Source organism: Talpa europaea (genome assembly GCF_964194135.1).
Source record: "Talpa europaea genome assembly, chromosome: 1".
NCBI classification, from domain to species: domain Eukaryota; kingdom Metazoa; phylum Chordata; class Mammalia; order Eulipotyphla; family Talpidae; genus Talpa; species Talpa europaea.
The window spans coordinates 14,947,700-14,972,070 of record NC_140073.1 but is presented as its reverse complement, the minus strand read 5'-3'; the positions used below and the strand labels follow the sequence as shown (position 1 = coordinate 14,972,070).

At 42.4% G+C, this 24,371-nt stretch overlaps 1 protein-coding gene across 2 annotated transcripts in view; it reads left to right on the top strand.

The window, feature by feature from the left end:
* Window positions 1-5,676: 5,676 nt before the first annotated feature.
* ALKBH3 (alkB homolog 3, alpha-ketoglutarate dependent dioxygenase) overlaps window positions 5,677-24,371 on the top strand; it is a gene marked incomplete at its 5' end in the record, with an annotated part of 31,944 nt that continues 13,249 nt past the window's right edge. The window contains 7 exons of one of the 2 annotated variants that reach the window (XM_084232045.1): window positions 5,677-5,755; window positions 6,095-6,198; window positions 7,565-7,599; window positions 10,690-10,737; window positions 12,313-12,416; window positions 14,284-14,372; window positions 19,326-19,535. In XM_084232045.1, the coding sequence (XP_084088171.1) occupies window positions 5,677-5,755; window positions 6,095-6,198; window positions 7,565-7,599; window positions 10,690-10,737; window positions 12,313-12,416; window positions 14,284-14,372; window positions 19,326-19,535 (669 nt within the window). Of the gene's footprint in view, window positions 5,783-6,094; window positions 6,199-7,564; window positions 7,600-10,689; window positions 10,738-12,312; window positions 12,417-14,283; window positions 14,373-19,325; window positions 19,536-24,371 lie in introns of both variants that reach the window. The other variant, XM_084232044.1, reaches the window with a different exon arrangement.

Sequence of the window (24,371 nt, the reverse complement as noted above, 5' to 3'; positions counted from 1 at the left end):
ATGAAAACTGGCAACTGAAAATAAGCTGCAGTGTGTGGCTCACCCACATTTTAAAAGCTACCAGCACTTAAAATATGTCTTGGTTTTGCCATTCAGGGGATAAGAGAGTTGTTGAGTGGAAAAGTGACCACCTGGAGAAAGCAGGCAGCTGAAAAAGAGTGAACTCTCGTAGGCTCTTGCAAAATGAACAGAGCATGGTTAAAAGTACAAATTGCTGGGCCTGGCCCCAGGCCACTAACACAGAATCTTGATGTGGGGCCTGGAATCTGACTTTTACAAGCATCTCCTAGTGACTGATGCAGCTGGTGTTTGAATCATAATGCTGGTTTAAGAGGCAAGGCAGCCAAACAGGCTAACCTGAGTCTTGAGGAGGGCTTTTCAGGTGAAGAGAGATAAGAGCAGCACAAGATGCCAAGGACCCAAATCAGAGGCAAACCACTGGGCTGGTCACTTGCTAGCTATTGCTCCCAAACCCCATACCACAATTATACATATTCAGGACTCACATAGGAGACAGCGACTATACAATAATGCAAACAATAAAAAAATAATTATTGCGCATAATAGGGTATGACCTACAATGGGAAAAGGAAAACTAGGAATATACAAACAGTAGAGGGAGGGAGAAGCCACTGCCTCTGGGCAGAACCCCAACAGGTACAGGTCTGGCAGTACTCCTGCCCATCAGTAAGTACAGATCTATGCTGCAGTTTTCAAGTCATCTGCTCCAGGACAGGGTTTTCAAGCAAAGCACTAGTTTCCGACACAGGAAGATGAGTTAGTTCCACTGCCATGGGAGGCTCAGGGTGACAGGCGTTTGAGATTGTCAGTTTCACCTGGGTCCAAGCAGATCCCCTATTTCAAGTTTTGGGATCCTACTCCTTCCCAATCCACGCCTTACTGACTGAATTGCAGTTTAGCTCACAGAGACGTCAAACACAGCTGTGCATTGCAGAGCCAGTGGAAAGGAGCACACTGGAATCAGGAAGAGCGCATTCCTCCTCTATTGTCCCTCCAGTACCCTCTACTGATGAAGCTTAACACCAGGTCAAATAGCAAGGGAGAGATGTTCCAGCATTGCAAGGCAGGGCAGTGAAGGATGCATTTGGAGCTGAGAATCAATGAGCTGGGAACCAACTGGCAACAAATCTCACCAATCCATCTTCGACAGTCTCCACCCCCCCGCCCCCCCCCCAATAACAAGTACTGCATATAGAAATTGGGAAAACCGAACTATCAAGACCCATGAAGAATGTTTTCCTAGTACTACATGCTCATGGGCACATCTAGGGTGACTGTCATCTCTGCTGCTTATGACTTATCTGGCTTTGGCATTAAAAGTTCTGTGTCCTGGAAAACACCTCATACTCAGACAGAATGAAATGATATGTTGCCCTACATGCATCCTAAGGGTTTTCAAATTTCTGTGCATCAGAATTACCTGCAGCACCTGGTAAAAATGTAGGTGATCCTGTTGAAAATGTAGCTATTTTGGATGCAAACAGGCCATGGATTGATTTTAGAGAAACAGGCTAGTTGGAGGCTGAAGACTTTTGTTCCTATTCCAAAACCAAAATCACTGAAAAGAAATGCCATCCCCATTCGAAGATATAGCCAAAGTTCCAGAAGCAATAGGAGATACTAACAAATTACTAGTTGGGGAGATAGAAGGGAGGAGATAAAAAAAAATTATAGTCTGGCCATACCGTGACATCCTTTTCCCCCTAACAATACCACTTTTCTCTTTCAGTTACAGGATAAATCATTTTTCCTTCAATGTCACAAAGTATAACAAGGAATAATGGATGCTGTGAAAATTAGATATAACAGTGGTAACAATATAAGTACATTGAGCTTCCTGCTGGTGAACAGTATATATATATATATATATATATATATATATATATATATATATATCTCAGTATATATATATCTCAGTATATATATATATATATATGTATTGCTTACAAAGCTATGCTTATTTTAAAGACTTCCACAGGGACTGCTTTGGCTAATCTCAGAGAATCACCTGCCTAAATTAGTTGACTCAGAGATGCTTTTGCTATTTTCCACATTAAAGGTTTAACCTGGTCACTTTGGTTTTTCAAGAACTGGACTGAAGAGAACATTTCTTAATATTTATTGGCGTTCTATTGGATTCCAGCTATCACACTAAATTCTCTAAATACATTATCTCATTTTGTTCTCCCAACAAGAGTTATACCTATTTTATCGAGAAATTGAGTACCTGCCCTAGATTATATACACCCCGTATATTACATGGTAGCAGCTGGACTGAAATTTCAATCTGTTCATTCAAAACAAAATGTACTTAGCACTGGAGGCGCCGTGACGACGAAGGCGTGGACCCAAGGCAGGATCGGGGAAGCACAAGGAAAACAGCGAGGAGGGGCATCTTAGACCCTCCAAGGCTTTCAGAATTTAATAGTCTCGGCTCCCCAAAGCGCCTCACTTTCCACCAGCCGTGCTGGGGACTCGATCGCTCTTTCCCCAGAGAAGCAAAGACTCTGGCGCTCGGACGTCTCCAGTTTGGATGGGGAGGGGTGGCGGTGACCCCCAGAAGGGCTCGGTCCGGGGAACACGTTTCCTCCCCACCTTCGCCATATCCCGGCTGCTCACCGGCTTCCACCGCGCACTTGATCCCCGAGCTCTGGCCCGCGCGCCACTTCTCCGACCCGGCCCTCGCCGCGGGCGCCGCGCGGAGCCACCCGGACTCCTAACAGTGGCGCCGGAAGTGACGCCAGAGGCGTGACGTTCATAGGACGTGACCGACGCCGCGGCCTATGGTTGGGAGTTGTTGGGAGTCGGTGCGTCGCTCTTGAAGTTCCCCGGGCCGCGGGCGGGGGGCGGATCCGGGTCTGGGGGTCCGCTCCGGGACGGCAGGGGTTTGAATCTGCGCGCTGGCTCCCCGGCTGGGGCGGCCTCCGGCTCGCGCGGGTGTCCCGGGCTAGGGAGGGGCCGCGCCCGAGGGCGCCTCGCGGGCAACCTGTGAGACTCGTCGCGGGCCTCCGGGAGAGGCAGGGTCTGCAATGGGGGCTGCTGCTCTCCGGTCTTGAGGACCTGCCCTTTCTCCTGCCGAGGTCGTTTAATGTGCACTTTGACCACAAAGGAAAGAGCCGCGCCTCGGCAAGGTGAAGTCAGTTGCTATATTGGTCGTGCTTCTGGGGAGTAACACATGTGGGTTCAAACCGCTTCGAGGCACCAGTTTTGCACTGCAACGGGGTTCTCAAGTTTCAAGTGAGCAAGGAATCCCGGGGTGTAGGGCGGGGTTATTTATTTTTTTTAAGATTTATTTATGCATACTAGAGCTGGGGTACAGGCCAGAGATGTGGGGGTGAGAGTGTTGTAGAGCAACCCCGATGCAAAATCGGGTGCCTGACTGTGGGTCCTCACCCGCACGCTTAAAAGGACTTATCAGTGCTCTACTGCAGGCTCACGCGAAAGGTTAACAAAAGGTTTATTTACAAGGGAAGGGGAGTAGAGCAACCCCGATACAAAACGGGGTGCCTGACTGTGGGTCCTCACCCGCGCGCTTAAAAGGACTTATCAATGCTCTACTGCAGGCACACGTGAAAGGTTAATAAAAGGTTTATTTACAAGGGAAGGGGAAATGAGGAAATGTACAGCTCAGGGAGAAAAGTGGGAGACAAAGTTTTAAATGAGTCCTATCTGATCCGCCGATCTGGAATCCCAAATGGCGCTCTGAGAGCTGGCTGCAAGCCAGGAGCTGTGAAGCCAGGAGGCGAGCAATAGCGAGCCCCCCAAGGCCCACGTGTTTGGTTTTTATACCCAACCTGGCTGCTTAACTCCACCCGCAGGTCACAGCCACCTTCCCTTTGGTGGTGATGGGATTTGTCTTTCCCAATGTCTTGATGACTTTAGTCTGGACTGGGAGTGGAGTCCACAAAGCCTGTATGGGATTAGCTCAGGACATCATTTCTCCCTAACAAGATTCACCAGAGACAGAGTGGGGAGCAGAACAGGCAGACTGACTGCAACACACTGCTGAGGGGAGCAGCGGGCGAGGCAGGAGAGGTCTGCTGCACCATGTGGGTTGCTCCTTGACCGGCGGGGGATTGAACGCGTGCTACTGAGGCTGTGGACAGCCTGATAGTGCGGTGCTTAACCCCTTGTGCCACCAGGGAGGCCCAGGGCAGGGTTATTTAGCAAAGTGTTGGGGAATCCCTGCGTTCGGCAGGTCTAGGGTGATGCTCTTTGAATCTGGAGTCAACAGCTACTCCTGGCGTCAACCACTTCGCTCCCCTGTGAAAAGAGCTTTGAAGAAGGTGGGCATGTCATAACCCCTCCGGCTACTACAACTAACTGTTGTTAAGGTTTTAAGGCCACAGCTGAAAGGAATTGTCAAACTACGGCGACCGCTTCAAATCGTGTGGGACGGGAGAGCTAGTATTTGATTTTGCCAACTATGAAGGCAGCAGCCTTCCTCCTCTCTCCACCTATTAAATAAGAATTACATACGTATCACCTGGGGAATTTGTTAAACAAAGATTTCTGGTAGCAGATCAGCTTCAGTGAGTCAGAAGGGCTGGGTATGAGGGCTAGGAATCTGTGGTCTACACAAGCAATAAAATGGGCTGATTACCTTTGAGACCTTGAAATGTGAGGCTTTCATAAATAGACCCAGAAAGATTGAATCATAGGTTCAGAACTTGTGGCCTGAATCTACCTGCTTTTGTTTTTGCTGTGAGTTAAAATTTCATTGGCATAAATGGCAAATTGGTATTACTGGCCAGTATGAAGTGGATATTTTCAATGAGCTGAACACTAGAATTTAATGAAATCTGAATGTTAATCTGCTTGCTATTGATTTTTCTGAGTTACTTTGGGTTATCTCTTCAGCAATGGTTCTCACATACTTGCTTAATACCAGTCTCCTACAGTGCTGGCTACAAAGACAAACACCTGTAGCCATCTTAAATCAGAGCTTCTGGAGGCAGGCCATGGGTGTTTTATTTTTTATATATTTATTTTTAAAGAATTTTTTTAAAGATTTATTTATTTATGCATACAAGAGCTGGGGTACAGGCCAGAGATGCGGGGAATGAGAGGATCCACCAGAAACAGAGTGGGGAGCAGAACAGGCAGACTGACTGAAATACACTGCTGAGGGGAGCAGCGGGCGAGCCAGGAGAGGTCTGCTGCACCATGTGGGTAGCTCCCTGGCTGGGGATAGCTTCATAGGTTGTGTCTTAACTGCGCCACCACAGAGGCTCTCGGCTATTTCTTAATGTCCATGCAGGTGCAGGGGTGTTATACTTTATGTTCTTCTCTCGGGAACTAATAAGAATTATGTGGTTTATGGTAGATTCTGGTTTTAGAATTTCTTGACGTGCACTTTCTTGTGAATGAAGCAAATGATCTGTAAGATTGCAGGAGAGAAATATTAAAACCACCGGCCCTGAGTGACTTCGTCGCTTTGTGATGTTGTGATGACACAAATGATTTTATGTAAAAACTATAATTGTCATTGAGCAACTGCTTCTGCCTAAGAGAATAATTACCTCTTAGTCGGCCAAGATTTCACAACCCTAACTAAAATCCCCCCCCCTTTTTTTTTTAAACAGATAACCACTGTGTGGTTTAAATCAGGATGAAATCATCTGGAAGCTAAGAGCAGAAGTCTTTTTGGTTAACATGGAGGACAAAAGACGGCGAGCCCGAGTGCAGGGAGCCTGGGCTGGCCCCGCAAAGAGCCAGGCAGTTGCTCAGCCAGGCAAGAACCAGTGGGGGATGTTTGTGCGTGCGTGTGTGTATATGTGTGCATGTGTGGATGTGGTTTATAACACTTCCATTTCAGTTGATGTTAAAGAATGATTTAAAATGTGACTGTAGTTTGTTGGCTTTGTTGACAGTGTGCTAGGAGTTGATCTTTGGTGTTGTTCCTCATGTTTAGTCACTACTCTCAAACTTTTCAGTGTCTGGGCTTCACTAAGTAATGTCTAGCTGCTATGTAGGTCATCTGCAGGTGGATTTTGTTAGTCCTCGCACAATAGAAGGTAGATGAGTGTATATTTTTCACCCTGCTTTGAGTCTGTTCTCTCTCTTGCTTCAGCTACAACTGCTAGGAGTCATCTCCACCAGAAGCCTGGTCAGACCTGGACGAACAAGGATCCTCATCTGTCTGACAGACTGTTTGTATTCAAAGAACCCCAGCAGGTAGATTCTTGCATCTCCTTCAACAGTAAAACAATGATTTGCACATAAAAGCTGTATTCACATAGCTGATTCTCAAACAGTGACTGAATGAATTCACTAATAAAAAGGGAGTGACTCATACCATAACGAAATGGGAAGTATTAGTTCCTTAATATGTCTGAAGATTCTTTGTAACCTGCCCCCAAGTAATGGGCATGTGATGTAATTCCAATTTTTGGCAAGAAGTCTATACCATGATTAGAGATTATCCCAGTTCTTAAAGTCCTAAACTAGACTAGATATTGTATTGGTCATCTCACTTCTGATGGTTCTAAAACCAACCATGGTGTCTTCAGTGCTTTTGCAACAAATGTCCTTGGAATTGTATTGAAATTTAAGCTACCTCATTGCCTGGTTGTTTAGCTCCCTCTCCCCTGCCAGATAAAAATGTAAGAAACAGTGAAAATTCGTTGTTTTTAGTAACATAGAAAAAAGCACTAGAAACCAGGCATCTTACTATAGTGATTGCATAAATAATGATTAAAATCCTTTATTTTATAGTATTGTTATAGAGCCACCCCGATATTAAACGGGTTCCTGGCTGTGGGTCCTCACCCGCGCGCTTTAAAGGGACTTAAGAATACTCTACTACAGACACACACAAAAGGGTTAATAAAAGGTTTATTTACAAGAGAAAAAGAAATAAGGAAAATATACAACTCAGGGAGAAAATAGGGAAATAAAGTCTTTAATGCGTCCTACCCGATCCGACGACCTGGAAACCCAAAGTCACTCTCAGAGCTGGCCGGACGCTGCGAGCTGGCCAAAAGCCCAAAAATGGAGAGCCCCCAAAGCCCACGTGTCTGCCTTTTGTATCCACCTGGCTGCTTAACCCCACCCTCAGGTCCCAGCCACCTTCCCTTTGGTGGTGATGGGATTTGAAGTTCCCAGTGTCTTTGGCTTTGGCCTGGGGTGGGGGTGGAGTCCACAAAGCCTATATGGAATTAGCTTTGGGACATCCTTTTCCCCCTAACAGTATGTCCTCAATTTTTATAAATCTCCTAGAAAGGTTTTTCCAGAGTTTCTGGCAGCTAGGACAATGGATTAATTCTAATTGATTCTTTTTTTTTTTTACTACCAACTAGTAACTGTGATATCATTCTAAAAAAAAAAGGTAGAAACAAGGGATTATAGTGGGATAGTAAGATCTTGGAATAAGAAAGGGATAGTTTTAGACCTGATTTCTTTTTATTTTGACCAGAAATGAGAGAGGATAATGTAATCCTGCAAACAAGAACCCTTCCCCGCCCCACCTGCCTTACCCCCCCACCCCCGCCCTCGCCAGAAGTAGGATTCGTTCCAGAAGTAAGATCTTATTTTCTTGCAGGCAGTACGCAGAGCCCCAGAACCTCGAGTGATTGAGTAAGTAATTTGCTGCCTTCCCGTAACTCTTGCCCACAGTGAAATGGAGAGCCCAGGATCTTTCCTTCATCCTGGTTTTTACATCTGGAAGAGATAACAGCCCAATTAGTGTCTTAATTTTAGACTGAGATGTTCCTATCTCAGATGTTTTTAAATTAGGTCTTTTGAGAAATCTTTTTGAATTTGCTGATGTGGAAAATGCAACAAGATACCTGCACATTAAACTTTGACTTTTGTATAGATTTCCTGACCCTATTTCACTAATATATCTGCAGACATTAAGCTAAAATATCTTCCAGTGAAAGACAAAGGGTGATTTTTCCAAATTCATTGAAGCGTGGGTCTTTTGCTAGCAGTGTTTGTGAAAGCTGCTAGAAAGCTAAATGACCTTGCAGTTCATTTATTAAAACCACATAATTATTTCAGAGCAATTGACATAATAGTAAGCATTCCTTTAATATTGATCAGTGTTCTTTTTCAAAATTAATGAGCGATACTTTCACTTTTTTCCCCCTGATTTTTCTTTTTCCATCTGCCAGTAGGAGCATCCTTTTATTTTTGCAGATGGAGTTTTGTGTGTGTTACTCCCCATGAACAGTCTGGTAAGCTGTTTAGTTTGCAGGTTGACTTGTATAGCTTAAAAAAATTTGAAACTAGCACAAATGTTGTTATGCTTTCAAAGAGGGTGTGAGGTTGTGGCCTTGCCACTAGGTAAGTAATCCATAAGTACGTTACTGCCCTCTCTCTGCATGACTTTTCTTGTCTGTAATGTTAAAGGTTAAACTACATGATCACTGAAGGCCCAGTCTAGTAACTCTTAACAGTTTTCAACTGTTTTTACAAATGTGTTAGTACAAATGCAATGTGTTAGTGCCTCCACAGGTGAGAAAGGAAATAAAACCATGAAACCCATTACAAGGTTCGGATGGACCATCAGGCTGAAGAAATGGGCAATTGTAAATTTGTGCATTAGAGCAAAATGACAGAAGTCATTCTTCCTTGGCCCTAAGGCCTATTGATTTTGGTTATCTAAAATTAGCTGTACCACATTTGTTTTCAATATCACCCACATTTGAAGTAAGCTAGTTTGTAAATGTGACCTCAAATACATCACATTAAAACATTTACTTACACTCTGGGGTACTTACTTGAAAAGCAGCTCATCTAGAAAAGTGATAAATATGTATGGCAATAACTGCTGGGCTCGGCTCATCCTGGCGCCCAGCCAGAGCTCATTAACTACTCGCTGACATGACAGAGGGCAATGTCCTTTCCCATTATTCTCTAGAACTTACTTCTTTCTGAGAAGGATCTGACACAGTTTTCTTTTTTCTTAGTAAAATTTTGTTGGTTTACCATTAATTTACATTACCAGATAAATTGGGGAGTACATTTTCACCTCTTGTTTATAACCTCACCTCACCCCCCACCAAAGTTCTGGCACCTTCCCACTGTCAGATCCAGGTCCTCTGTCTTTCCTCCACTACCTCCCTTCCCCTCTGATAACCACTAGATTTTCACAGTTTTGGAGTTACATTTGTTAGTTTGTTTGCTTTGGTTGTTTATATTCCACATACCAAAAATACTGTGTGGTCACTGTCTTCGCTTTCTCACTTCTGACTTAATTATCACCTCTGGTACTACCCTTGTTGTCCCAAATAGCCAAGGAGTCTCCAGTCTTCTGTTGTTTCTGCTTCTTAGTTACTGTGAATAATGCTGCTGTCCACTCAGGGGTGCACAAATCTTTTTGAATTAACATTTTCATATTCTTAAGATAAATGCCTAGCAGATGTATGGTATTTCTGTCTTTAGATTTTTAAGGACTCTCCATACTGTTTTCCCTGGAGGCCACACTAGTTTACATTCCCACTAACAGTTCTTTTTTTGCCACACCCTGAGCAACACATGTTGTTTCCAGTCTTTTATATAGGTCATTCTCACAGTGTGGGATGACATCTGGTTTTGATTTGCATTTCCCTGTAATAAGTAAAGTTGATCATTTTTTCATGTGTCTGTTAGCCATGTGTATATCTTACTTGGAGAAATGACACAATTTTCTTGATAAAGACACCTGTCCAGTCTGGATCACTTTTCTCACCATGACCTCACTGCCTTGCACATCTACAACATTTTGCACTTTTGCAGATGTGATTAAGTTCAGTAAGGTTTTATTGTCCATCTACTTTGTGCTGTGCGCTGTGCAATGGAGTAATGACCCATTCCTTGCTTGTTGGGAGCCCATGTCTGGTAATTGAAGTAGACATGTAATCAGATAAGTCAATTATAATCCTGTATATCATGAAATAGTAGGCTCAAGGTGAGGCCTAGGCACAGGTATGAGATGGTCACTTTTATTTGGATGGGTAAAAAGTTGGGAAAGATTTACAGAAGATGATGCTGAGCTGAGATTTTGCAGGCTGAATTAGAATTTCCCATTGGACCAAAGATGGGGCATTGGGTTGGGGTGGGGAGGCTGGTTCAGGGAGGCTTTCCAGCATGCAGAAAAGCATGAGGTTGAAACATAGTGTAGATTCCAAGCACTAGTTGCTGCTGGAGGATGATGAGTCCAAGTAAGCTAAGGACATGGAGCTAAGTCATGAGGACCTTGCAGGCAAAGCTGAAAGCTGATGGGAAGCCTTTGAAGAATTTTAATCAGAAGAAGAACCTCATTAGACAGCTGTCTTTGACAGGACAGAAGCTCAGAGCCCTGAATGTCCTTGCTGCCCATTAAATACATCCCTACTCTAGAGTCTGCAAAGACTCTATACTCTCCTGGTATATCTTTGTGTGATAGATTCCTGAACTTTATCTGTCTAAATTTTGGGTGAAATACAAAGACTTTATTTTGTCACACTTTATTTTATCCCATTGTCTCCTGTCAGGGTTCTGTTCCTACTGCCATTAAGCTACACCACCGTCTTGCCCCTTACCTCAGTGTTAAAAGAAGGTGGGGTTATGCTTTGTCTCGCACCCTTCTTGTTAAATGATTGGTGAATCAGGGCTTTGGGAACCCTAAGGACAACCCTGCCATGGGGTGAGGTGTATTGTTTTGCCTGATACTGATTGGTCTGTTTTCTTTGTTTCCTCTAGCAAAGAGGGTGTGTATGAAATCAGCCTGGTGCCCACAGGGGTATCTCGGTAAGTGAATCTTCACTAGGGAGTTATTATAGTGATCACCGAATTATAATCACTTACAATATTCTACTCCCTTGCTTGAAATAGGTATCTTTTGCCCCTTGAATTCTTAGGGAGCAAAGATTTCATAATACCTCCTTTCATATACTATTTCCAGTTTCAAAACATTTTCACAGCTGCTCTGTCAGATATTCTAACTACTACTACTCCAGTTTTTCAAATGAGGACCCTAGGGAGGCCCAGGGAGATTGAGTACTTTTCCCTAGTGCCACGCAGTAAGTTGATTTTAAGAATTGGATCCAGCCCTGATTTTTCTGCTGAGGGTTTTATGTTATATTACATTACACATGTTACTATTATATTACTGTATTACATAGAGGGTATATATTAAGTGATAGTCTCATGTGTAGGTGGATTTCAGTAAAGTTAAAAGCCTGTACTATTTTGTATAAGTATGCCAATTTTCGTTATATAATGAGACACTTCATCAGAACTTAACATATCTAAATGATTTGCTTAGAAACAACTTCTCCTGGGCCTCCCCTGGTGGCACAGGTGGTCGAGCGCACTGCTGTGAAGATGTCCACAGCCTCTGCAGCGCGGGTTCGATCCCAGCCGGCCGGCAAGAATCCCAAATGGCACGGCAGACCTCTCCTGTCTTGCCCGCTGCTCCCCTCAGCAGTGTATTTCGTCAGTCTGCCTGTTCTGTTCCCCGCTCTGTTTCCAGTGAATCCTCTCACCCTCCCACGCATCTGGCCTGTACCCCGGTTCTTGTATGCAAATAAATAAATCTTTAAAAAAGAAAGAAAGAAAGAAAGAGCTTCTCCTGTTGAACATGGAAATCTTAATTACTCCAAGTCACTGCCATTGTTATCACCTTTTTTGGAACCTCATTTCAAAGCAAGTTTAACAGTCACACAGTTACATTATTTTAGTCAGATCTCACTGCTAACCAGGTATGACCTCAGGTGAGCTTTGATTTTCAGAAACTCAAAGGCACATTCGAAGATGAATGCCGTTTCAGAACATTTCTTAAAAAGGATTTCCAAAATAATTCTGAGCTTGGCGTATATTCAATGAGAGGAGCCCTTGATTGGATAGCTTTACTTTGAGACTGTCATAATAATCTCTAACTTTCCTTACAATTAGTATAGTCTTAGAAGACTCCCTGCACAGGGCCAGGCATTTATTTTATGAGTTATTCTACTTATTCTTCTCAGTGATCCTGTGAGGTTCTTAATGTTACTGAGGAGAAAACTAAGATTCAGAGAGAGAAAGAAGCTTGCCCAAAGTTTCACAGCCGAGCAGTGCTGGAGCAACGTTTGACCCATGTCTATAAAAGGCCTCATTATCCCCTTTTTCCTTTTTTGTCTCTTTTGTTTGTCTTAACATGAAAGGAGTTTATTTTACACCTAGCGCATAATGACCTGGGTGATACAATTCTTTCCTCACCATGGGAGGTGTGGCAAAGATGATTTCATCTATCCATAAAAGGAAACCTCCTGATTAACTGACTCTGCTAATAGTTAGAATCTGACCCACCTTTTCTGTGTTAATAAGGGTTCTTTCTGCTTCAAGGGTGTGTTTGTATCCTGGCTTTGTTGACTTAAAAGAAGCCGACCTGGTATTCAAACAGCTTTGTCAAGATATTCCCTGGAAGCAGAGGACCGGCATCAGAGAGGGTAAGTGAACCTTTGAGATTGCAGTTATTGACTCTTGGTCTCCCTTTCGGGAATGTTTTCTAATAAATTTGCCACTTCTCACCATAGCCAGTCTTAAAAAGAGATTCAAAACCTGACTGAGTCCCTAAGGATAAGTAGGAATTAGCCATGCAGCGGGGCCAGGAAAGAAGATTTTTCAGGCAAAAGAAACTGCAGGTGGAAGACTAAGAGACCAGAGAGAACATGGCAGGAGTATGGAGTTAAGGACCAAAGGAATTTGGGTTGGCCGACTGTGGTTGATCTACTTATCTCCCTTTGTGTGTCTTTGCTAACTGCCTTTGCTAAGTTCCAGTGATGCCAACTTTCCATTTTCTTCATAGAAACTACTTGAGTTCTCTTTTCTGACCATGTTTGGCATACATTCTTTCATGGATCCTTCTTACTGGCTTTTTATCTTCATTTTGGCTTCACTAGCAGAGTCCAGGCCCCTTTAGCTTTAACATCTATACTCTCCTGAGCTTGGTAAGATGACCTGATTAGAACCTGCTCCCCCTGGGGCTTCCGTGAGCTGCAGTGCCTGCTACACCAGAAGTTGTCACTGGAGGGCGCCTGTGCTCTAGCATGGAATTTCCTTCATGGAATTCACTTGGAGTGAATTTAAATTTTCTGTAAAGAGGCAAAGTATGTACTGACTTCACTTTTGTGACTTAAACATAGAATAGGAGTCAGCTTTCTCAGGGCAGCCAATCTTCTTCCAACTTACAGCAGGGCTTTTTGTGTCAGAATTGGCTTTCATTGTTTGCTTTGTCATTCAAAGTAATTGTTAATTTTAAGCAAATTATAGTTAAGTAACCTTTCAGCCCTCGCTTTTCTGATCTGTAAAAGGGAGTTAATAATTCCTGTCTTGGGCCTTCCTAGTGGTGCAAGGGGTTAAGCACTGCACTATGAAGCAATCCTCAGCCTCTGTAGCACAAGTTCAATCCCCGGCCGGCCAGAGAGAAACCCACATGGCACAGCAGACCTCTCCTGTCTTGCCCGCTGCTCCCCTCAGCAGTGTATTTCAGTCAGTCTGCCTGTTCTTTTCCTCACTCTGTCTCTGGTGAATCCTCTCACCCCCAGCATCTCTGGCCTATACCCCAGCTCTTGTATGCATAAATAAATAAATCTGTAAAAAAAAAAATTCCTGTCTAAGGTTGTTGTGCTAATAGATGAGATAATGCACAATAAGTGCTTAACAGAAGGCCTGTTACACAGAACGTCTTCAGTCACTTCGGCTGTTTTAGTGATCATTGTTGTGGTGGTTGATATCAATAGTGGGAAGAATAGCAGATTGCTGGATAATTCCTCTCTAAATAACTTGTATGTCAGAAATTTACTCTGAACTCAGCTATATGCTGTGGTTGGTCAGAGCACTTTTGTCTTTGTTTGGAATCAAAAGGCTTATACAATGCTGGGTGCACAGGAGAGCAGTTTGTTTCGTTTCTCACGTGGATATCGATGCCACAAACTTCTACTTACAAGGGTTCAATCTCCGTACCCTGCATTTTAGACCCTCCCTCACATGAACCCCACCCTTCCACAGTGTGACTCCTTCACTCTTGCGTCTGTCCTCACTGACAAACACGTCACATACATTCATACCTCAGAACCTTTGTCCATACTCTTCCCGCAAGCCTGCCTCCTCCTCTTGTCTTTTTTTAACTGTTAGCCTCTCTATTCCTGAGTCCTGTATCTTCAGGGAGGGTGGAACCTTTGTCAAAGCCCATCCCTACTGTTCTTTGTATTTCCCGCGGCTTCTTGCACGTTGCAAGGCCTGGTGTTGGCACTCAGTGCCATCAGACCTCAAATGCACCAAACCATTTCAAAGGCCCTGTATTTTCTTTCTTAGATGTAACTTACCTGCAACCAAGACTTACAGCATGGTATGGAGAACTTCCTTACACTTACTCAAGAATCACTATGGAACCAAATCCTCACGTATGTTGAAATATTGTTGATATGGCTTTATAGACTATATACTGTAAATGTAGAGTACTATAAAACAACACATTACCTTGTAGCGCTGCATGAAGCTTCCTAACTGAAAACAACAACAACAACCAACTCTTTGCATTCAAACACTGAGTGTTTGTGCTTATCATCCTTGATGTTCTTTTTGTCCATGGATGAATGGAGGATAAGAAACTAGAATACAGTAACTGGAACCAGGGTTTCAGGAGATTGAATCATTTCTTTTCCTAGTCTACCCCTTTCCCAAGCTCTGATGTAGCCCTCTGTGTACACCATTTCTCGGACTCTTGCTAATGTGGAAAAATCTGCTGTTTTTCTTGTTCACTTTGTATTCATTTTATGGCTGCAGTTTTCAGTTATTTGGGCTTGTTTCTACTGTTTCTTTTGTTTCAAAAAATTTCCATGACAGTAGACAAAGATATTTTGGTATATAAATTAAGCTTGTCTAGGATGGAGTTAAGGTTCAAGAAATAGCTGCCTGTTAAATTCCTGGAATCTTGCCTTTGGCAAATGACGTTATGCTTTATTGAAAGAGACTTTGAAGAAAATGGAGTTTTGCTTATGGCATTGAGATAAACAGGAATGTGACACATTTTAGAGTTTCTAGTAATTTGTAATCATAAATTGCTACTTTGCTAAAATGTTCCGGGATAAATTATTGAAGGGGTGAAGGGAACCCGGCTTTTCAAATAAGGGGGTAGCCGTATGTTTGGGTTCTACGCCTGCGTTTAAAATGTGACCCAGGAAAGTAGTGAACCCCTAAAATCTGAGGTTCTTTTGGAAACCTGGAGAGAAGTGCAGCAGGCCCATCCAGCATGGCCCACTGGTCGTGTTTCTGTGAGAATAACTGACCTTGTCAGAAGTCAAGCAGAATAGTTGAGGATTAAACAAACTGTGGGGAAGAAATTCTTTGTTTTTTTTCTGTTTAATCTCTTAGAACAAGAGTTTTCAGCTGTGATCTCATTGATGTTTTGAGCTGGCTCTTCTCTGTTGTGGGGTTCTACGCAGTGCAGGGTGTTTGTGATGACCCAGTGCAGTATCTGTAATGCCCACTAAATGCCCAGAGCACCCTTCACCCAGTCATGACAACAAATCATAACCCCACACATTGTCAGACATCTGTAGGGAAAGTCACCCCCCATTGACAACACTGCTTTAGAACAAAGGGAAGACATGAGAGCTCTGAGTCTAGTGGCCTCTTACTCTCTGGAGACACTTTGACAACTCTTCAGAAGAATTTTTTTTTTGATGAAAATTTTCTTATTAAGTAGTATGTATTTGCTATTGAAAATTTTGAAACTGCAGATAAGTGTGAAGAATATTAAAATTTTGGATAATTCTTCCACTTGATGGCTTGGTTCCAGTCTTTTTTAATTTTAGGCAAATACAAAGAAAGAATTTTTCTATAAAAATGAAATCAATTCTATATGTTACATTACATGTAATTATATCATCAACATGTTTTGGTATCATTAAGTGCTTTTCTACAATGTCACATTTAACAACTGCATACAGTATCCTGTAATCCATGTATGCTGTTATTTATTCAAAAGGAAGACTTCTGTTGGACGTGGAGGTTGTCAAATTAAAATTCTTTAATTTGAATTTGGCTGCTTCATAACTCCCTGTTTACTGCTAATAAATTCGTTTATTTACATACCACCTTGAACAAAATCAAAAGATGCCCCATTCTTAGATTTTTCTAAGGGGGATTCACTAATGCATATCTATTTGTGTTGGGGGTACTGTTTAATTTTAAAATTATTATCTCAAGCTTAATATCCCATAGCACAGGTGCAGATTCAGTCATAGGTTATTCAATTTGTTTTAGTCTTTGTTCAAACTGAATCTTACTTGAACCCAGTCTGTGAAAGTGAAAGAGGGCATTGACTGACTGGGAGTCTTGCCAGTTTGACCTCTCCTTTCTCCTACTGTAATCCCAGAGGCACCCCTGTGGCACACAGGACTCTGTAGAGCACTGTCTGAAGTCTCTGAATGGTCCTTTTACTTCTATGGTTCATATTTTCTCATGCTCTTTTCTCCAGATGTCTTTTAAGGATAGACTGTCTTCACGGAGCAGTGAGATGACGCTGAATTTTAATTTAGACGTGCAGTTCTGAGGGGTCTGAATATAGAGTATTGGCTGGAGAGTCTAAATTAATCCTCCAGTTCATTATCCCTTTTTTCTCCTTACTTCACCACCGAAAATAACCTAGAAAAAATATATATCACCGCACTCAGTCCCTAAGCAAGTCAGAAAAGTGCTAATTAGTTTCTCAGTCACACTGCAGAAAAACTACCTTCTCCTTTACATTCTTGTTTTTCTTGTTAAGTGTATAATTCTAGCATCTGATCTTTATTCCATGAAGTTAAGCTTATAGCCATGAAATAAATAGAAAATTCGGCTTGTTAGTAATATTATGGAATTTCACTTTGAAATTTATTCTCTTGAACATAGTTTAGTTTAATAACATTTCTGTTTTATTGATCTGAGTTTTGTTTGTTCTTATTTATATTTTTTGAATCTGTACTTAGAGTGTAATACTAATTTCTATAGTAAGGAGCCCCAGCTTTCCCCATGGCGCCCACATCACAGTGGAGCTGAATGATTGTCACGTTTGCTTCCCTGGCAGTTTTACCTGATGGCAGCCGTGGCACATACTTAATGATGACAGAGGCATTCCCTTCCTGGGTGCCTATTCCTTTACTACCAGGCATAGAACATGGACTTTGCAGAGTTTCTATAGAGTAGAGTTTTTAAAAAGTATAATCCCCCTGGGGGGGGGGGGTATCCATGAAGTCCATTTTGGAACGCTACAAAGTCAAAACTATTTTTGTAATATACAAAGACTGTGCCATTTCACTGTGTTGAACTTGCACTGGTGGTCCAAAAATAATGGTGGATAAAACTGCTGGCGCCAGGGTGGGAATCAGCAGTCACCAAATTGGATTAGTAACTCTGCACCACATGCACTTCCAGTTTAAAAAATGCTGGTTTCATTTCTTTCCTTCATGGGAGCAGTAACTATTACTAGTTTTATTAAATCATCATCTTTGAGCAAGTGTCTCTTTACTAGTTGCTTGATGAAATGGGAGGTGTGCTTCAAGCACGCCTGCTGCAAAGCGGGTCATGGTGATTGTCGAGGACGACCTCGCATTGTTTCTAAGTCAAAGTCTCAGCCAGCCAGCTTTTTTGTGAGCCATTTTTGCTTCAAAGAACAACTGGCAGAAAATATTATAATTATTCAGACATGAGTATTTGGTGGACATGTTCTCATAAATGGAATGAGTGTCACTTCAGGAAAAACAATGAACAGAATTTGTTACAAATGATGAAAGTAGAATTTTCAAGCAAAAATGTTAGAGAATTTTGGAAAAAATCATCACCACTCCACTGTTTCTGACCTGTGCCTGTTACTTGGCAAGACTTCTCTAGTGAGAGCAGTGGTAATGTTAGTGGATGTGATTTTTTTTTTTTGATGTTGTATAATGAAATGTATCAACAGTTATAACTCCATAACTCAGAAAACCAAGATTTCCCAAATCACCAGCCTAGAAAGTTACAGAATTATGTGAGGTTAAAAGGTCCCGTGGTGATGTAAACTGGACCAATGGATTTAAATGTAAGAGAACATGAAGAGTTTGTTGATATGGTTCCCGATTTCCCATAGCAGCTAACCTTTAAGAAATCAGTACTTGTTGAGTTTTGATACATTATCCAAGAAGAATATACTTATTTGGAAAAGCAATAGAAAGACTACCCTTTCTAACAACATATCTAGATGAAGCAAGTATTCTTCATATCCTTCAACAAAACAACATACTGTACTGGCTGGATGCAGAAGCAGATAGGACAATTAACTCCTTCATTTAAGCCACACATTAAAGATATTTGCAAAACTGTCCCTCTTCACATCAATTTTTTGTATTGGAAAATAGAGCTGTTTTTCATAAATAGGTATTTATGTTAACATTAATGGGCTTATTGTTCATTCAATGACTTAACCTAGTTTAAATTTTTTTCAGTTTTAACTTTTAATATGGTGAATATTATAACTTTAACCCATATGTACAAGTTGTTTGAGGTGCTAAATGAGTTTTGATAGTATAAAATTGGAGAACCACTATCCTAAGGGAAGCTCTGTAAAGCCCTTGAGATTATTTGGAAGAAAGAATTCTAAGAAGAACCAGTATGGACTAGGCTGGTTGTAGTTCAGGGGTCAGAGCTTCCTATAGTATATGTGGTAAGACAATGAGTTCCAAATATAAACTGCGTAAGCAAACTGGGTGCCCAGGGGGCAGAGTGTGGTATCTGCTTGAGCCTCCTGTAGTTCACAGCCCGTACGCTTATTCAGACCATGTCATGATTCCAGTCTGTAGAATGTTTTTCCCCTTCACATTCTGTTTTTAGGAACTTAGCCACTGTGGAAATATTCAACATCTTTTTTAAAAAGCACTTGTGCCATTGATGATAAAATAGGAATGGAATGAACAGAGGGCCACGCAGCAGAAAAGTTGTCTCACTCCTCAGACTTCAGTCTGTATCTGCCAACTACCTGGCTGCCATCTAGTCTCAGCGCCACTTACCACCTTAGCCACCCACCAAGGGGCCTGCCCTGAATGTAATACTGACAGTTGCTTCTTTGCAAGACTCATGTATGTAATGTGGAAAGGATGACATGGGTAGCTATCCCTGGTCCCCTTGACAGTGCTGTTCCTAAATGAAATGGAGGGGCCAAAATAGAAACAATGGGAAGCATCATACTAGTCTCTTGCTTCTGTTTATGGTGTTGCAAGTGGTCTGCTCTTCCCATGCCCTTAGTTATGATTTGGCTGATTTGCACTTTCTTGTTTTCCATGTGGCTGCATTTTGGGTCTCATGTGAACTCTCTGCTCCCTCTCTTGGCCTGTGGATTGCAGTGGCATCCTGTGCTGTGCACACTAAAGAACCAAATTGAAGAGAACACCGGCCACACCTTCAACTCCTTGCTCTGCAACCTTTACCGCAATGAGAAGGACAGTGTGGACTGGCACAGTGACGATGAGCCCTCGCTCGGGAGGTGCCCTGTCATCGCATCCCTCAGTTTTGGTGCTATGCGCACTTTCGAGATGAGAAAGAAGCCCTCACCAGTGAGTATCCTCTGTTCTTTATTTTAATGCTCTTCCTGCTTCCTATTATTTGTGGAAAAAAGAGCTCCTCAGAGCTCCTGTTTTTAGACTTAGAGGTTAGGAGTATGTGTTTTGTTGATGTAACATTTTCAATCGATTGCTTACCCCATGGTTAATTTTTGATTTCCAAGAGGGCCCATTCATTTATTTACTTCTCTAGCAGCAATTGCCGTCTGCGCGCCAGAGACTGGGGCTCACGTCCTTTGGTGGGGAGGGCAGACTCATTGTCTGTCCTGTAGAGACAGGATTAGACAGATACTGCTAATCACTCAAATAGCTGGGATTGTGACAAATGCTATGAGGGGTGTATATACAGGGAAGGCTTACACTGGCAGGGGTAAAAATGGAAAGGAAGGAAGCTAAAGGAGGATGACCTGAGGGAGCCTTCGTTCTAAGCACGTGTTCTTCCTGCCGGTGCTGCCATGTTTCTGTGGGGAACCCTCACATGCATCCTTGTTGCCTTCTTAGCCTTCCCCTGAAATTCAGATGCATCTGTAACTCAGAGGGCAGGAATTCGAGCCTGATTATTAGAGGTGGTGGCCTGCCCAAGTTCAGGAAGAAAAGCAGTGACTAAACGGACTTCTATTGTCCATACATCTCTTATCTATGTTACATGACATGTAAGGACTTAGGGCTGTTCATATTTTTAAATCAGAAAGGGTAGACCTTAGAACTAAGGTGGATAGACCTTAGAACTAAGTGGATGGATGGATAGATAGATAGAGTGATAGATAGGAACTCTAAGAAAAGAGCAAGCCTCTTACTTGCAGGTTTTGTGTCTTTTTCTAACCGTGGTTTTCTCTAATTCAACTAATAACATTAAACCCAGTCAGTGTGGAAAGCCTACAGGCTGTGTTTTGCATATGACCTAATCTAGACCACATGATTTTTAGTCAGTACTCATGTCTGCTCTTCATCAGATGTACTTCTCTGTGAATACAGTTACTAGACTGGACTGTTCTCCTGACACGTGTTAGGTTTCCGAGCGTGGTATTTTGAAGCATATTGTGCTATTTTGCATTTATGCCATTAAGCATCTTTTGTTGGTATAATTATTTAGGTTTTCTTTGCTTTTGTTTACACAGAAACTTCGGTGTATAGAAGCAGGAGGTTGTCAGTTTCCAGTGAGGTACTAAGCAAATTTGTCCATGAGCACTTAGAATGGCCTTCACGGTTTCTTGGCAGTCAGCTTTCTCATGGTCAGGGAGGACTACTTGAGAGCCGGACTGCCAAACCTTTGCCTTTTAGGGGTGGTTATGCTTTTATACTTGGGTATCTGCTTACTTAAATCTCAAGGTCACACATGTGAAGAATCCACCTGGGTAAGACTCCCGTTATGTGGAAAGCAGAACAACACCATGTGTCTCATATTTAGGTTCAGGCCCTCTTTTCAAGCTGGACTTGTGGGACACCATTTTTTGCCAGGTGTGGGCCTGGAAGCGGGGCTGTACCACTGGGTAAGGTGAAGCCTTCTTTTCCCGGCGGGAACTCCTGATCTGCACGCGCCAGTGCTGCCTTCCTCCGCAGTTGCCTTCCGTTCTAGTGGTCAGCACAGCAGTCATAGTACATCCAATGCAATCTTTGCTATGATCCTAGTCTCTTGTTCTTTGCAGTTTCTCTCTTGCTGAGTACATATGTGTTCCACTTCTGTTTCTTTCTACATGCACATTCGCTTTGTTAAAAACATTTTTGGCTTATTTAGTGAGTCAAAGCTTAAGATTTTTCAGAGTATACCGCTATATAATTAGTTTTACTATGCAAGTAGTCTCCAACTAGTAAGCATTGACAGTGCTCCATTCCCTTTCCCCACCAGGCAGCTGAAGAGGGTTTATCTTCTCATATAAAAACATTCATGGTGGGGCCTCCCCTGGTGGCTCAGCGGTTGAGCGCTGGGCTGCGAGGCTGCCTGCAGTCTCTGGGGTGCCAGTTCGTTCCCCGGCCGCCGGCGAGGGTCCCACAAAAAACAAAACACAAACAAACAAAAAAAAAAACATTCATGGTGATCAAGAGCTGCTTCTTGGTAATACACTTACAAGTTAATGCATGGGTGGAGAGCATAACAACCACATATGCGTGTCTTTTCTGAGAGCAGCTACTTGGAACAAATTCTGTGTTTAAGAAGGTGACTATACATGCTGAAGCTTTAAGGCCTCTTGAGTTCTATTTTGAAATAGGAGTTAAAAACATAGGCCATGAAATACTAAAATGTGATAATACAGTTCCTTTAATTGCCTGCTAGGAGTAAGGGAATCTATATTAATAGCCGATTTGATTTGAAAACAACAACAATAGATCTAATAAGTGAGAAATTTGAGAATTTGAAACAAAGTTGGCTGAGGAAATGCATTTGGGAAGAAATATGAATGTGTCAATACCTCAGATGCTAGTAAGTACTGATTTCCTGCATGATCTTAACTGGGATTGAGCTTGGTACAATTGTATATCCTCCCAATTCTGACTTGTGTTTAGGATGGGAAAGTTGAATGTTAATGTATTTGAAATTGTAATCATGTATTGGTGAATTCTATTTAAAAATAACTTTTTCTCCTCAGAACCTATAAATTCCAATCTTGGGTAAACAGAGCCCAAGTTTAGACTTTTGTTAGACCTCCTTCACGTTTCTTTAATAGATGCCAGAAATCTAGGGCTCCACAAATCTAGCTAAACTAAAAGTGCCAACGCCTCTCTTTCGAGTTGACAGCCTTGCAAATACGAGTACATCATCTTTATCTTACTATAATGATCCCTTTCTGAAGGATTGAAAGGAAATTGTTATTGCAAATCTGTGTCTACTTTTCTTTCTAAACTCCAGTGATAGCTCTGAAAAAATGACTCATGATTCATACAACTCAAGGAAAAAGCATAAATTACCAAGTATAAGTCAGGTTAGTCTTCTGTGTGAAATTTGTAGGAGTCTGACATGCCGAAACTCTTAGGGACCTCTCTTGATATGCCACTATAGATTGTAATTTTCATGCCAGTCAACAAGACACGTGCAGTGTGCTGGAGGTTGTGGGTGGGAATCTCTTTCAAACTCCTGTTGGTTTTAACCTATCAGAAGTGAAGCTAAACCTATTTGACTTGAGTCAAGGTTTCTCATCTGAAGCTGACATTGAAGAGTCATGAGATTTTCTGCACTTGATTCAAGTGTGCAGTTTTGAGCAGAAAAGCATCTGTTTGGGGCCACTTTCAAAGAGAAATAGCCTTGATTTTTTTTTTTTCCAAACTCCTCCACCCCTGCAGCAGCTGTTTGTTTTGCAGTCTGGCACCTTAAGCAGATCTCTGTAGCTGCTGATCTTCTGAAAGCGCCCCCAGCTCCACACATTGCCTTCCTAACAATTTCTCACTGTGTGGAGATGGTGAGGAGATCTTTGTTTCCTAAGCATCAGTACCCCTCGGATTCAGGCCGCGGGCCCAGTCAGCTTCATGTGTGCACATCCCTAGGATTCAGCATTTCAGTCCTTTAAGCAACGACACTTTGTTCCCACTGCCTGCTAGTCTTAACGTGTCAACTCCTGCTCATTCATTTTGATTTTAGAGTAAATAACCATTTCATTTAATGATAGTAAGGTACTTGGGCGCATAGTAAAGTTGTCTGATCTTGCTTTCCCGTTCATCCCATCTTATCTTTTGTGAATTTAATTAAAGTCTGGATGAAAAGCACCATTATCTATTTCTTGGCCAAGGTCAGCCTATACTGTCTTAAACCAGAAGTAAAGCTTACCAAGGCTTCAGTTGACTTTTTTAGAAATCAGGAGCCCTTTTTAGTCTACCAAGCTGGGCTCATTGAGGCTTCTCATACTTCTTGTCCCAAACCCAGTTATACTTTTCAAACTGTGTCGTGTCCCTCTTGTAAAGATTAGTCTTTTTTTTTTTTTTTTTCCTTAGCTAGCTTTAATTCTATACTGAAAAATAAGCTGGAAGAGGAACTACAAAAGCCATTTGGCAGGCTGCTATTTCTCTGTCGGTTACCATGGAAACAGTGATGGCTGAGTTGGGGGGGGGGGTTTAGATAATAGCAGGAAGTTTGTGATGCACTGGAGGTTTAGATGCCAAAGCCTTGTTTTTCTAGCAAATTGCCCATGGAGTGGCTCTGTCCTTCAGCAAATCCTGAAAATGTTAGGGGCTTCTGTCCTCCTCAAAGTGATTGAGTTGAGACAAGTTGGGCATCTCTCTAACCACTCCTTTCTCTGGCACATTCTGAGAATGTGAAACCTTGTTCATGTCAGCAGACTAAATGGGTGTAAAACCACTACTAATGGTAGAGGTTCTGAGCACGCCCAGTGAATTGGAGTTCCTAGTGCCTCTCTCACTAATTGGTTTTTTACAAACTACAGGCAAGAGTGAGGTAAGAAAAAGTCTTTTTTTTTTTAAAGATATATTTATGCATAAAATAACTGGGGTATATGCCAGAGGTGCGGGAGGTGACAGGCTCCACCAGAGAGAGCGGGGAGCAGAACAGGCAGATCCACCGAAATACACTGCTGAGGGGAGCAGCTGGCGAGATAGGAGAGGTCTGCTGCGCCATGTGGGTAGCTCCCTGCCCGGCCAGGGATCGAACTTGCACTGCAGAGGATAGCCTGGCAGCACCGTCTTTAACCTCTGTGCCACCAAGGAAGCCCTGGAAAAGTCTTTTTAATGATAGCTTAGCTATTGTAAATAGTTCTGCTATAAACATAGGGGTGCAGGTGCTCTTTGGAATTGATGTTTCTGTGTCCTTTGGGTAAATACCTAGGAGTGGAATTGCTGGATCATATAGAAGCCCCATCTTTAGCAGGTTGAGGAATCTCCACACAG